Here is a 14,870-nt window from a genome sequence, read left to right on the forward strand (position 1 = left end):
ATTCGTGTCTCTCTCTTTGGGGAATGCCTTTAGGGGAAATTTCTCTTCACTTTATTCTTCTTGCTAGAGTTTCGCTTTACTCACATCGACGCAGACACACACGCATCTGCGCTTTATCTGCACGCGACGCGTAAAACCTTTACGTTATATACCGCACGTGCGCGCGTGGTCTTCTTTTTTGTCTCTCTTGGGTTTAAGCGAACGCTTTGAACCGATTGGTGGTGTTGTGGGATGCAAACAATCCACCACTCGTGCTTGACGAGAAGTCCGCATCATCACGAACGCGCGGCGAAGGCTTTAACGGCGGAGACTTTTACGACTCGCAGTTCTTCTCCTCCCAAAGCGAAAAGTTTGAAACATAGAGCGATGATGACGATGATGACGATGATGCTGAGTGAAACGAGACGACGAGGCGTCGTAGGGGTCGTATCATTGGCGCAGAGAAGCGCAGGTAAAGGCGGCGGCGGATGTGGAAGATACGCTTCTTTGTCTTCTTCTTCTTCGCGTTCGCAGAATTCGTCAAAGTCTTTCTCTGCGAAGGCAACCCGAAGACCAGAGGACGAGAGCGGGAAGAACGACGAGACGAACACTAATACGATCGGCATGTTTTCAAAAACCGCCTCCTCTTCCTCCTCGGTTGCCTTCTCCTCCTCCGCGGGTGCCTTCGCCGGCGGCGAAGAAGGGGTAGACGCGTTTGAAGGACAGGAAGTTATCGACGCCACGCGAGAAGAAACGGACGGGCAAACGTCGATTGGGCAAACCGGAACGGTGACTTCGATTCAACCGGGCGGTTTGCTCGTTTTGGAAGGTTTGCGGTCGAGCGTGCAACTCGGATCGGTGTTGCGCTTTCCCGGGTTACAAGCGAAGGCGATTTTGTTAAGTCACAGGGAGCCGAAATCGTTCGCGATGTTAGCGACGAAGTTGGGCGCGGTGCACGTGCCGGATTCGGATAACGTGGCAGAGATTAAAGTCGGGGACGCGTTGGAGGTGGAGAAGATGGACGAGGAGAACAAGAAAAGTAAATCGAAAGCGTTTCAGATTCCGCCGGAGAAGGATTTGAGAGGAAGAATTGTTTCCGCGTTGGGGGCGCCAACGAGCGCGAGCGGTTTTCAATCCATCTCGGAAGCGTATTTGAGCGAACAAAGTGGTGAGAATTTAGTCGCGGATCCACCGCCGGTGGACGCGAGGAAACCAATCACGACGCCTTTGATTACCGGCGCGTCCGCGGTGGATGTTTTGACACCGATTGGAAGAGGACAGTGTTTGCTCGTTTCCGGCGAACCGAACACGGGAGTTTCTGAGTTTTTACAGATGTCCGTGAGCGCGCAAAAAAAGAGCAACGTTCGGTGCGTGTACGCCGCGGTGGGTGCGAGTAAAGAGAAATCGCTAGAAATCGCCAGAGCGCTCAACGTTTTAGAAGAGAAAAATACGAACACATCGACAACTGTAGTGACAGTTTCCAAAGACGCCACAATTGCGGAAAGATACGTCGCTACTTTAACCGCTTTCGCTATCGCGGAAGGCGCGCGTAAAAGCGGCCAAGACGCGCTCTTGTGTGTCGACGATTTTAGCGGGATGACAGGATTCGCGCGAGAAATGGCCGAACTCGCTCCGGATGCAAAATTAGACGACGAATCCGACGAAAACAAAGAAGAGATTGAAGGAATGTTAGTGAGCGCCGCCATGGCGGAGCGCAGACGGTTTTTAGGAACGACTTTACAAAGAGTAGGTCGATTGAATGATAAATTAGGGGGTGGGTCGATCACGTTGTTAGGAGCGATGACGCATCCAATTGGCGCGTACGACAAAGACTATACCGGTTCTTTAAATGGTGAAGGATCGATTGATTACATGCAAAAAGCGCGAGAAACGGTTGCAAACTTCGAGAGCATGCCAGAAGCGTTGCAAAAGAAGCTCGCGGATGGGTTGAAAAAGAAAGGCGAAGCAGCATCGCAAGCGTCGAGCATTACGAATTACGCCAAACGCAACAATCAAACGAGCGCACCGGAAAATGCGTACACGCAACCGCGTCCGTTGGTTGAGGAGTTTATGTCCATCACAGACGGGCAAGTGTTTATCAAAGATTTCGATCCTGAAACAGGATGGATTTGGGATCAAAAAATGTCCGTCAGTCGCATCGGCGCGCCGGGGCAAGCGCAAGCGTTTAAAAAAATCAACGCGTTAGAGCTTCGTTTACAACTCATGCAATCCGACGACATGTCTGCGTACGGCAAGTCTGGCGAAGAGAAGAGAAAGTTAAACGCAAAATCCGACGCGGTCGGGTTATTTATGAAACAAACGCCCGGTGAGGTACGATCGATTGCTGAATCGTTCATAGGCGTTTACGCTATGACGAAAACCTCCTTCGCGGAGAGAGAAGACGTAAGCGGAGCAAAAATGCTAGAATTTGCCAACGCGTGCATTGTGCAAGCGAAAAGTAATATTGCAGACGTGGTAGAATCAATCAATGCGAGTTCGATTGGCGCGTTGAACGCGGCGGATGAAGGCAAGATCGCGGCGGTTGTCAAAGATGTCGCGGCTAAGATGTTTTAGAAAAAATGTCTGTGTGTATGTATGTCTCTCTTATTAGCATTACAACGTATGCGATTGTGTTTCTCTTTTCTAATAATAACGAATATAGTACAGCAGATAGTAGCACCAACGGTACCCACATCATGCAACTCTGTCGTTCCTTCCGCGAAATGTTTTTCGTTTTGCGGTTTTCTTAATGAGTTGCAGAACGACCTTCATCACGTCTGCTCGACTGAAACCGTTTCGCCTCCCAATCTTTTTGCGACAGTCTGCGCCCACGTTTGGATCAGAATATTCCAAGAAGAATAGCAAATCGTCTATGGTGAGGTATTTCGATCCTCCACTTTTCGACAGAAGAGTTTTCTCCTCTGCGTCTCGCAAAATCTCCGATATTGCATCGAATCTCTCCGTCGAGGAATTGTTTTCTTCACTTTTCATCTTCTTTGGTGGTGGCTTTGTCGTCGTCTTCGTGCTACTTTTAGAAAAGTGTGGCACGCGTGCTTTGGGCGGCGGTGGCGTTTTTATCGTTGTAGCTTTCACTATAGTCTTTGCTTTCTTCGTCTTCCTCTCATCCAACGTTGTGAACGCCATCGCCACTTCCTCGTCTTGAACCGGGCTATTCAATAGAAAGTGGCGTTGTTGCGCCCGAACCACGTCCATTCCATCTTGCTCATCAATCGCGAGCGGTTGGTTTAAATCAAGCGTCAACGGTATCGTACTTTGCGTAAGCAATCCTCCGAAGTCGTGCACGACATCGTTGAAGTTTGCTCCGGCTGAAATCGACGACGCTCTTCGCAAACGTCGTCTAGTGTTTGGAGTATTTTCAAGAACCGGGTCGATGTACTCATCCAGGGCCAAGCGAAACCCGAGAAACGGCGGCGAGTGCGTTTGCAGCGCCTGTAAGAGTGGGTCTATAGAAATCTGATTCGCACTTGCGTCCAAAATATCATCACCATGAGCAAGTTCGTTAGCCATCGCCTCTCGTTCTATTGCACCGTTCTCTTCGTCTCGAAAAAACGATACGGAGATGCCCAAATGCGTCGTAGACTCGATACTTTCCGCAAAGTTCTTCACGATCAACGATTGCGAGAATTCCTCGGTATTTCTCGCAGCTATTTCGGTTGCGCCGTTCTGTTTAAGCAACAAAGTGATCGGATAAACCCATCTTTCCGTCGTATTCTCAAACACTACATCGGCGTATCTGACGCCATAATACTCCTTCTTCGCTTGTACCCCGTCTGGTTTAATAGTTCGGTTAATGAGTGAACCTTTATCGATGCTCAAGTGATGAAACGCCGCGAACGATTCTAAATATTCTTCATCGCTAGAGAATCCGAGTGATAAAGGCAACTCGCGACGAAGACAAGTCACTATGGCTTGCTTCTCCAGCCGCGGTATAGCCATGACGGAAAGCGGCGTAGAAGAAATGTCTAAAACGGATACTTCTTCTTTCTCGATTCCATTCATTGCCTCGGCAGCTTTTCTCTTTTTTCCAGTCTTCGGAGTGAAAAATGGCACCATATTCTCAATGGGAACGTTTGCGCGTTGGCACGCAACCTTCAAGTCGCCGAGACGTTTCAACGCCATCGAGAACGGCCGAACGCTCGTAATCTCCAAAGACGCGTTCGACACCGACTCGCTCGCGGCATTTCGTTCTGTAATCGATCCAGCCGTAGCACTCCTACACCCGCGGTATCTCACGAATGGTCGCTCAACTTCCACACCTTCCACCGTAAAGTTAATGCTGTCTTTGCCGGTCGTCGTCGTCATCTCTTTACTCCTTCTTAAAATAAATCTCCTCGCGCAAGTTTGATGCTCGTCCGTACCGAATCCCTCAAAATTCGACTCTTCTTTCGTCAAATAGTTAAGGACGGCATCTGGCAACACCCTCAAAACCCTTTCGTCCATCATCGTCGCTCTTCTCTCGTCTTCCTCCTCCTCTAAAAATTTCAACCGCAACTCGCTCTTCTCGAAACTCGTCGCGTCCGCGCAAATCTTCACCGCCGGTACCTTTTTCTTTTCAATCGCGCACTCCACGTACACCCGATGTTCTCTCGCGCTCGTCCGGCTCGGCATAAAAAACTGAAACGGCACTTTCTCGCTACTCGTCTTCTTCTTCTTCAAATTCGACGCGCTGTCGATGAAACACGTTTCAACCTCGCAATACTTCCTCGTCAATCTCTTAAAAAATCGAGAGACCAACAAACCCTGCGAGACTGTGCCCGAGAGATTGTCAAAGTCCCTCTCTCCAGGCCTGCTCTCATTCTCCGCCGAATTCGTCAACGAAACCATCGGAAACACGTCGTAACTCTCCTCGAAGGATCGATCTAACCTCGCGCGCAAGTACGCGCGATCCATCTTTAAAAAGTAAACAAACACACCAAATCTGATTTCAAATTTGAAATCAGATGCCAACGGGAGAAAGAATTGAAGAGGAGAATAAAAAGCTCGTTTCGAAACCACTCGCGCGCTTCACGAACAAACTCCTCCTTCCTCGGAGGAAGCAAAAAAGAACGCTCTTTCCTCCTGAAAACTCTCTCGCCGTTTTTCGCGTTGGAAGAGTGCTCCTCTTCTTCTTCAGAAAAAGAAAAGGAATGTGATGAGAGTATAAATTATGTGAAAAACCCTCTGATTAATGAGCTCGTTGGTTGCTCTTTTTTTTTTCTCTGAATTGAAACAAAAAAAAAGAAGCCGTTTCGTCAGAATTTTTGTTTCCTCCTGACTTTTTCTTTTCCCACTACGCGCTCGTAGAGAGAAAACATTATTAAAAACATGGACGGCGATGACGACGACGACGACGCGTCTTCTCCTCGAGAGGAGGATGCAAAGGAAAAGGTGGAGGATACGGAGGAACGAAAAACGCTCGAAAAATGGCGACACTCGTCGCTGCATCCCGAGGAAACGAGAGCCAGTCGATGGGCGTCGAAATTACTCTTTAACGCGGAAGTCGTTACGACGAACACTATGAAGAAGGACCCCGAACACTTCCAAAAACTACTCGAACGCGCTCGAATTGAACCGACGAAAACAACTCTGGAAACGTTATCGCAAATCGAGAAGGATTTACCGAGAAGTGGACACACGTTCGAGAAGTGCGGGCTGAGCATACCCGGGGACAAGATGTGGAATTCGTTGAAACACGTACTGTTGGCGTTCGCCCAACACGATCCCGCGACGGGGTACGTGCAATCGATGAACTTTATTTGCGCGTTTTTTTTGCTCTCTGGGATGGACGAGGAGAGCGCGTTTTGGTGCTTAGATGGTTTGGTGAATAGAATCGTACCTGGATACTTTACCGAAGGGATGGCGAAAGCGATGGAGGACCAGCGGGTGTTTTCGAGAGTCGTGAATAAGATTGAACCGGAGTTGGGGGTACACTTGGACGCGTTAGGCGCGGATAACATCGTCAGCGCGATTACGAGTTCGCAGTGGTTGTTGACGTTGTTCGTGAACGTGCTGCCGACGCGGTGTACGTTTCGAGTTTGGGATCGGGTTATCGAGAGCGGGCATCGCGCGCCGTTGTTCGCGGCGAGTTGCGCGTTGTTGGGCGGGGTCGATGCAAAAAAGAGGTTGTTGGAAGCGACGGAAATGGGTGAGGCGGTAGAGCGATTGCAGAATTTAGGGAAAGAAGTTGGTAAGGACGAAGAGAGCATGGTGAACTTTGAGTCGAGGTTTGATCGTTTGTGCGAACGCATCGACGGTACGTTCATCGAAGTCGTCGAGGCGGAGGTATTGGAAGAGGAAGGCGACGTGACGACGTGTTTGAAACGCGAAAGGGAGGAAGTTTTTCAGAAAGTGTGTTCTGAAGACGTCATTTTAGCGATGGAGATTTGTAAGAAACAGCACAGAGAGAAGACGAACAGTAGTAGGAATAGCACCGAAGGGGAGAACAACGAAAACACGTTGAAGTTGGAGAAGAATAAGATTCTCGGGAAGACAACCGTCGCTTCGTTCTCGCAGGTTTTGTTTGATGATTTGAGCGTCGTGCAAGCGGCGACGGAACAAGAGGAGGAGGAAGAGCTCGTGGACGACTTGGAGTCGCTCGATGGTGATTTGGTTTCCGACGACGATAGCGATGACAGAAATAAGAACAAGAACGCCGAGGAAGATGTGAATGCGTCTTCGAAAGAAGAAGATGCCGATATGAATGATGATTTTGATGGAAAAGGTAGTCGAAACGAGAGCAAACAAAAAGAGCGAAAGCAAGAACTCACCGAAGATGAAATCCCGCCTAAAGCTGGCATTGCCATAGATGCAAGCGTCGCGGTTATCGAATGTATCTTGAGTCTCGAGCGCGAACTGCGCGTGTGTATTTCCGATACCGCCTCGCGCGGTATCGCGCAGCTCACCACCGAAGCGGCGCTGGTATCCGTGCGCGCGATTTCGTCCTCCGATCTCGCCGTGCAACGAGAAACGTTGGTTGAAGAATTGAGAAATTTTCGCGAAGGATACGAAGAATGTTTGAAAAGAGACGCGTTGGATTTGTCGAAAGTACAAGTTGATAGACAAGCGTTGGCGTGGTTAAACGTAACGCTCGAACGCGGCGAAAGAGTCTTGTTTCAAATGGGCGTAGTAAAGAAAGTCTTACAGAATATCTTGACGAGAATGAAACTCGTGGAGAGTAATAGTGATGCTTTTACTGCTCATCTCACGGCTACTGGTTCAGATATGAGCACGCCAATACCAATCAACAAGTCGGTTGTCGAAAAGGAGTCATCGCCTGCGTCTTTACAGCGCCGCGTAGGATTTAGCGCTTCGCCTCCGACGACAACAACATTCAATTCTGCTGGAAGAGCGAGCATGGATAGCACGAATAGCAGAGACACGAACACAAATAATTACAACAACAACAACAACGATTGGGAAGACATCGAGAAGAGTGAACTGAATCAAATTATCGAAGCCGAGAAGATTGAGCTCATCGACCCGAAAGAGGTCGATGAGACGAAACTCGAAAACGATAGAGTCTTTGCGCAAGATATTAAACACCTCCAAAGACTGGTCGAAAAAACAAAAGATAACGCGCGAATAGATTTAGAAACGCTTCGTTCTTTTTACGAAGTAAAGAAATCAACATTTTCACAGGAAGACGTTCGGGGTAAAACGGCGATTGAAAACTGGAGCGAGTTTGCGCGGAAATCAAGACGCGAAAGAGACGCGACGTGCGGGAAGAAAATTGCCGCCGGGGTGGAAACGCTGGTCGCGCCTTGGGAACAGAGCAAACGCGAAGCCGATGAAACGATTGTTAATGACGCGTTAGATGGCGACATCGAAAAGAATCTGGACGCGATGGAAGAAGCGACGAAACTCACCGACGAGATTGAAAAAGAAGATCATCGGTTGCACGCCGCGCGGTCGACGATGAATGCGATCGACGCGATGATTTCCAGACGCGCGCAAGCGTTAGAGCGCGAAATAGAATTGTTCGGACGCGTAAAGGATATACAAGCGGCGCGGTCGAGATTGCGTCACTCTTTGTTAAACGAAATCAAACTCGCCAGAGAGGACATTGAGCTCGTCTTGAACTCGCGATTAGACGCGAATCATTTCCAGAAATCTATCGACGATAGTTTAGAGAAGTGCAAAAGGATTCAATCGATAAGTGAGACCGCTGTGAAAACCCTTCTTCTCGCTTGGACTACGTTCATCGAAAAGACGACCGTTGAAGTAGCCATGCACTGCGTCTCTGTCGTCGATGCCTCGGTCGAAGTTGCAAATTCCGTCGCTCAGCGGCTGAACGCTGAAATTAAAGAAGTCTTGAGAGAACAACAGAAACAACGCGAATTGGACGCCGCCAAGAACGCCGCCGCTGGAAAAGAGTACGAAGATAGCCCAATACAGCGCCAAACAAATAAAGCATCTGGCTTCCTCGCGAGTAAAATGGAATCCTTGAACGCTTCGTTGGAAGGTTCGAGATTGGCGCAAAATTTTTCAAAGTTTAAGCAACGCGCCAACGAAAAGGCGTCTGAGTTTGTGCAACAAGTCAACGCGAGCGGCGACTTATCCAGACAAACGAGCACGGAGGATTCAATCATGGGCTACGAAAACAACTCCAACGATTCTTTGACGGGAACCCCAACGGTGTCCACGCCCACGTTGCTCGCGAAGATGATGTCCAACGCCACCGGCACTCCGAGAGAATCGAAACATTTGGTCAAGTTGAAAGAGGAAGCCGCCAGGGTCGAGCAAAGAAACCAAAGGTTGATGGAAACGAAACGTTCGCTGAGAGAGCTGCTGATGAAGCATTAGTAAATATAACAGTACATACCATTAGTGCGCGTGTTTTAGAACTTTAGTTTGTAGATTATGTATAGAAAATATACTGCGTAATCAGGTAATACTTACAAATTTCGTCTCTCGCTCGTTCGCCAACAGCGGGTGTGTATAAGAGCGAGTGTGGATAAAATAAAAATACAGAATGTCATCTCTTCCCTTTCGAGAGATACCCTGGTGACACCAACCAAAGCGCGCGCTATCAATCAACACGCCGCGGCCAACCGTTTCTTCGTCGTTTGGCTCGCCATGTTTGATCCGCCATCTAAGTTTCTCTTGTTGTTGTCGTTGCCAGTCGGCACTGCGCTATCTTCGTCGTTATCCTGTTTATTGTTATCCTTGTTGTTTGAAAGCGGTGCCAAAAAGTTTGTTCGGCGAAACCTCGTCCCACACGCGTTGCACAAACACGGTTTACTCGCCGGCCCTCGTCTCCATTGCGGTGAGTCCAACGCGCCGCAGTGGTCGCACGGCCCGCCCGGTTTACACCCCGGCGGTAACTCTCTCGCATTCGTTCCTCTCGCGCTCTCTTCTCCGCCTCTGTTGTTGTTGTTGTTATTATTAGTATCAGTATCCGTCGCGTTCTCTTTCTTCTTCTCCTTCCCGGACGAGACCCCGCCGCCACCGTTCGTATCTTTCTTTCTCTTCTTTCCCGACGAATTTGTCGTCTCGTTCGTCGTGCTCGGACTTTGGCTCCCTTCTTTCGCGCTTTCCGTGCCGTCCGAGTTCGCGCCTTGTTGAAGTTGTCTCCCACCACCCCCTTTTCCTCCTCCCAGTCGACTGCTCGGAACCTTCGTCGCTGTTATATCGTTCTCGTCTTGTTGTTGCATCATTCGTCCTCCTTCTCCTCCTCCTTCGGACCCATACGTGGTGTGTAGAAACGTCTCCACGTGGTGATGATGGTGATGGTGATGGTGCGAAATCGACGCAGAGTTCACGTGTCCTCCTCCCGTGGACACTTCTTGCGAGCGCATGAGTTCTCTTTCGAGCTTGGCGATTTCCTCGGCCTGAGGCGCGACCGAGCGCCCGTCTTCGTCTAAACGAACCAACGCGTACCATCGCTTGGTGGTCGTTTCGGTCGTTGTGGTCGTCGTTTGCATTAAACTCGGGTATACCGAGCTCATATTCTGCGTAAACGAAAGAAGAAGGATTTTTGCTTTTTGTACGCGTCTTTTCGAGAAGAGAATTGGACGACGACGAGCGAAGAAGAGTACTAAAAGGAAATATCTTTCAGAGGCAAATTTCTCTCTTCAACTCTTCTTTCGCTTCTCCCTCAACACCAACCAAAAGAAGGTAAAGAAGAAGTGCGACAGAAAACACTTCGCGTTTCTTTTCAATTGCACGTCTTCTGTTTGTGTGTTTTATCGCGCGAACGAGTTTGTTCTCACCACGAATAATGCGTTTCTCGAATGAGGAAATATATACTCGAGCGAGAAGATAAAATATATTTGCCAGACAGAGAGAAAGAACAGCCCAAGAATAGAATTTTTAGAGAGAAAACAGCAGAGAAACAGAGAGAGAGATGAAAATTCAGAGCGCTTGTGGCCCCTGTTTCTTCGCCTTATCCGACAAGGACAAAAAAAATTGTGTTTAGGGTTTTCATTTTTTTTTAAAGGCAAGTCTATTAAATTCTTTTTTTGATGAGAAACACAAAAAAACAAAATCGCGAGGAAAAACGCCGCAATATAAAAAGTGACTCTTCTTGTGTTTTTTATTACATTTTAAAGAGAGATGTTCTTGAGCAGTTTGAACAACAACGCGAGGACGACGACGACGACGAGCGGTGGTGGTGGTGGTGGTGGAGTCTGGTCTCGCGCTTTTCTCGGGAGCAGTCGTAGGAGCAACGTCTCAGCTGCGCGTCGTCGTTCTTCTTCTTCTCAACGAAATCATCATCACCAACAAAATCGACGAGTCTTGGTCGTGACGGCGGCGAAGAAAAAGAAGAAAAGTAGTTCCTCAAAGACGACGACGAGCAATGATGGCAAAGAGAAAGAAGAATTGGATGATTCGTCGACGGCGGAAGCGTTGCCGAGGATCGAGGGCGATCCGACCGTCGATGTGAGCAGCGAAGATGTTATTGGGGAAGACAAAAGAGCTGATGATGCTTTCGAGGAAGGAGGGGCTGCTGATTCTTTGGAGGAAGAAGAAGTCGTCGCGGTTTCGGAGATACCGAGGCCGAAGAAGAAGAAAGGGACGAAAAAGTCGCAAATGGTGTCCTCCTCTTCGTTTAATATCGCGAGCGCGGACCCGACGTTACTCGGCGCCGGTGTTGGGGCGATTGGATTGATTGCGTATTTTCTTTGGACGAAGATGCAAAAGCGAAGGGCGAAGAGTTCGCCGGAGGGGGAGGACGAGGAGGTGTTTGATATGGGCGGCAGCGGTGGTAGTGGTAGTGGTGGTAGAGGAAAAGAAATTGGTGCTGCGCAAACTGCTACTGGTGGTATCGACAAGGCGTCAGATTCCGATTTTTACGCTTCGTTGAACAAAGCGGCGAAATCGGGCGGGGTTGAAGGTACGGGCGAGAACGCTCCAGTCGGCGCTTCTAACTTGCCGCCTGGATTGCGCATGTTTACCACCATGGATGGCGAAGAAGGCGAAGATGGTGGCGGCGCGTCGACGTCGACTTCCTCCGAGAAAACAAAAGAAAAAGAAAAAGTAAAACCGAAACAACCACAAAGAGTACAACCGATGAGCAGAGAGTTCAAGCGCTTGTGTAGAGATTGCGTCGACGAATTGAGACGGTTCCAAACGGTTGATTTGAATGGGCGTAAACTCGGCGACGATGGCGCAAAAATCATCGCCGAAGGCATCGCGTTCAACGAAACCGCGTCGTGCGTTGACTTTGGCGCGAACGGTTTTGGTGAAACCGCCATGCTTGCCATTACCGAAGCCATGTCGCAAAATAAGAAACTGCGCATGGTTTCCTTCGCCTCCAATCCGTTGCTCGATGTAGGCGTCATCGCGTTGGCAAACTATTTGAAAACCGATACAAAAATAACGACGTTGAACATAAACTCGTGTTCGTTTGGCGACGATGGTGCCAAAGCCTTAGCGGAGGCGTTGAAATCAAACACCTCGATCACTTCTTTGGAGATGAACAACAACGCCATCGATTACGAAGGTTCCACCGCCTTGGCGCAAGCTTTAGCACAAAACGACACGTTAGAACACGTCTCTTTACAAGGTAACTACGTCGGTGCCTTAGGCACAGTCGCCTTAGCAAACGCTTTGGTGGACAATAGCAGCTTAAAATCGCTCACGTTGAACGGAAACGATATTGGAAACGAAGGGTGCGTCAAATTATGCGAAGCTTTGTCCAAGCGCAAGACGAAATTGACCAACTTGGACATTGGAAACAATGCCATCGGTCCAGATTCTGGCGCTGCGTTGTGCGATTACCTCAAAGATGACGACGCGTTGACCCACTTGAATCTTTACATGAACGAACTCTCCGACGACGGCGCGGTCAAAATGTCCCCCGCGTTGAAGGACAACGCGACTTTGAAAAACCTGGACATTGGCGGGAACAACATCGGCGCTCTCGGTGCTATGGCTCTCTCCAAATCCTTGAAGGAAAACACCGCGTTGACCACTTTAGAGCTCGGTTATAACCCGATAGGCAAAGACGGTGGCATCGCACTCGCTGAATCCCTCAAATTCCACGCCAAAATCGAAACGCTACGCGTCGGGTGGTGTAAAATTGGCAAAGAAGGCGCCGCCGCCCTCGCCGACACCATCACCTACAACGAATCCCTCACCACCCTCGATTTACGCGGCAACGAACTAGGGGACGACGGCGTCCGCTCGTTGGGCAAGTCATTAGCCGTAGTCAACGAACATTTAAGCACGTTAGATTTAGGCTACAACGAAATCAAAGACGAAGGCGCGTTCGCCTTGGCCGCGGCGATTAAAAACAACGCCGAAGGCGCTTTGGAAAACGTTTCCGTCAACAACAACTACATCACAAAGTTAGGCGAAGTCGCGCTCATCGAAGCCGCCGAGTTAGTCGCCGAGTTGAACGAAGATAGAGAATTGTACGTACAGTTTTAATTTATTATTACACCACCATAAGAAGACATCATCATCAACACTCCATCGAAACGAAAGAGAGCGAGAGCGAGAGGAAAATTTTCTTCCATCCATACTTTGGGAAACTATTCGTCACAACACAATGGCTTCCTCCGATTCCGACGCAGACGCAGACGATAGACGCCCCCACGCTTTAGATACCTTCACAAGGAGAGGCGTGACCATGATGTTTGGACCAAAAGTTCTCACGCATCCTATACTTTTAGCCATCGATCAGGGCACCACGTCGACGAGAGTCATCAAATACGAACTCCTTGGTTTTCATTACAAAGAACGAGACGGCGAGCGCAAAGATTTGAGACCAATCCAATCCGCGCAACATCCACACAAACAGATACATCCCAAACCCGGATGGGTGGAACACGACCCGGAAGAAATCATCGAGAACATAAAAAAATGCTACCGAGAAGTCGGTGGCGCCTTTACCATGGCAGTGGGAATCACAAACCAACGCGAAACAATCGTCGCCTGGGATTCGGAAACCATGAAACCGTTACACAACGCCATAGTGTGGTGCGACGCGAGAACCGCGGAGATCGTCTCGCGGTTTTCAGAGAAGGAGAAACATATGGTGTTTCAGAAAACAGGTATGCCAATATCGACGTACTTTTCCGCGACTAAAATGAGGTGGTTGTTGGAGAATTCAAAGGATGTGCAAAAAGCGGCGGCGCGAGGTACGTTGCGATTCGGGACCATGGACAGTTGGATCGTGACGAAGTTGGGAGCGAGGCGCGACAGTAATAACCAGGAGTTACCGAATGTGCACGTTACCGACGTGACAAACGCGTCGAGATACTTGTTAATGAACATAGAGACGCTGGAATGGGACGACGATTTGTTGAATCTGTTTGGGATTAAGAAAGAGTGGTTGCCGAGGATCGTATCGAGCGCGGAGCGCGTGAGCGGATGGGCAGGTAACCCCTCAGTCACGAAAGACAAAGAAAAAATCGAGCTAGAAGTTTATGGTATTTTAGGAGATCAACACGCCAGTGCGCTCGGACACCGTTTACGAGAGGGTGATTCGAAGAACACGTACGGAACTGGGTGTTTTGCCATGCGAAATACCGGGAAGACGATTACTCGATCCAAACGAGGTATTCTAACCACCGTGTGTTGGAAATTGGGTAAGGACGAGGAAGCAGAGTACGCGCTAGAAGGGGCGGTGGCTGTTGGTGGCGAATGTATTCGATGGCTCAGAGATGAAATGGAGTTGGTGAGCGATGCGAATGAAGTTGAGGAGTGTGCGAAAACGGTAACAGATACTGGAGGCGTAACGTTTGTGCCCGCGTTTGGCGGCTTGTTCGCGCCGCACTGGCGGGACGATAGTCGCGGCGTTATCGTTGGATTGACGAGATACGCAAAAAAAGCGCACATTTGCCGAGCGGCACTGGAAGCAATAGCTTACCAGTCCATGGAAGTACTCGAAGCGATGGAGTTAGACTGCGAAGAGAATAGTAAGAGCAAGAAGAGGAAGAAAACTTCTTCTAGCGATGGTGATGCGAAACTCCTATCCGTGGACGGCGGCGCGAGCGTGAACGATACGTTAATGCAAATACAAGCGGATGTTTTAGGCAAAAGTGTGCGCAGGCCGGCCAACATTGAGACAACCGCATACGGTGCGGCGCTCGCGGCGGCAATTGGCGCGTACAAGAGAGGGGTATACAGCTGGTACGGCAATAGTAAAGAGCCGATGACGGTAAGAGACGTTTTGGGTGAAGACAATCAAAATGCTAACGATGGATCGAAACTCTTCGAGTCGAAGAGCACAAAAGAGGAGCGGGCAAAAGGGCGAAGTCGATGGGAGGACGCGTTACAGCGCACGTACGGATTAGATACGTATTGCGATAAAGAACAGTCGTATAACATGTAGCGCGATGCGTGCTTCTTCTTTGTTACGCCTTTTGTATTACCAAGAAACAAATTTTCGTCGTGTTCTCGCCATGTAAAATTCCATCCTCTGCTTTTCGCAAACGAATTTT

At 49.2% G+C, this 14,870-nt stretch overlaps 6 protein-coding genes across 6 annotated transcripts; 4 read left to right on the top strand and 2 right to left on the bottom strand.

The window, feature by feature from the left end:
• Window positions 1–369: 369 nt before the first annotated feature.
• Window positions 370–2,553, top strand: Bathy06g02560 (F0F1 ATP synthase subunit alpha; the record flags this gene model as incomplete). The annotated part of the gene is made up of 1 exon (XM_007512646.1): window positions 370–2,553. One exon carries the CDS (start codon window positions 370–372, stop codon window positions 2,551–2,553), a length of 2,184 nt encoding a protein of 727 aa, XP_007512708.1.
• Window positions 2,554–2,673: 120 nt separating this feature from the next.
• On the bottom strand, window positions 2,674–4,890 carry Bathy06g02570 (unknown protein; the record flags this gene model as incomplete). The annotated part of the gene is made up of 1 exon (XM_007512514.1): window positions 2,674–4,890. The coding sequence occupies one exon, from the start codon at window positions 4,888–4,890 to the stop codon at window positions 2,674–2,676; it is 2,217 nt and encodes a 738-aa protein (XP_007512576.1).
• Window positions 4,891–5,304: 414 nt separating this feature from the next.
• On the top strand, window positions 5,305–8,781 carry Bathy06g02580 (unnamed protein product; the record flags this gene model as incomplete). Its single annotated transcript, XM_007512744.1, has 1 exon — window positions 5,305–8,781. The coding sequence occupies one exon, from the start codon at window positions 5,305–5,307 to the stop codon at window positions 8,779–8,781; it is 3,477 nt and encodes a 1,158-aa protein (XP_007512806.1).
• A 230-nt stretch (window positions 8,782–9,011) lies between these two features.
• On the bottom strand, window positions 9,012–9,926 carry Bathy06g02590 (predicted protein; the record flags this gene model as incomplete). The annotated part of the gene is made up of 1 exon (XM_007512530.1): window positions 9,012–9,926. The coding sequence occupies one exon, from the start codon at window positions 9,924–9,926 to the stop codon at window positions 9,012–9,014; it is 915 nt and encodes a 304-aa protein (XP_007512592.1).
• A 607-nt stretch (window positions 9,927–10,533) lies between these two features.
• Bathy06g02600 (predicted protein) lies at window positions 10,534–12,852 on the top strand (the record flags this gene model as incomplete). The annotated part of the gene is made up of 1 exon (XM_007512341.1): window positions 10,534–12,852. One exon carries the CDS (start codon window positions 10,534–10,536, stop codon window positions 12,850–12,852), a length of 2,319 nt encoding a protein of 772 aa, XP_007512403.1.
• A 121-nt stretch (window positions 12,853–12,973) lies between these two features.
• On the top strand, window positions 12,974–14,761 carry Bathy06g02610 (glycerol kinase; the record flags this gene model as incomplete). Its single annotated transcript, XM_007512520.1, has 1 exon — window positions 12,974–14,761. One exon carries the CDS (start codon window positions 12,974–12,976, stop codon window positions 14,759–14,761), a length of 1,788 nt encoding a protein of 595 aa, XP_007512582.1.
• Between the last annotated feature and the right edge of the window lie 109 nt (window positions 14,762–14,870).

Source organism: Bathycoccus prasinos, assembly GCF_002220235.1.
Source record: "Bathycoccus prasinos genomic : Chromosome_6".
Lineage (NCBI taxonomy): Eukaryota > Viridiplantae > Chlorophyta > Mamiellophyceae > Mamiellales > Bathycoccaceae > Bathycoccus > Bathycoccus prasinos.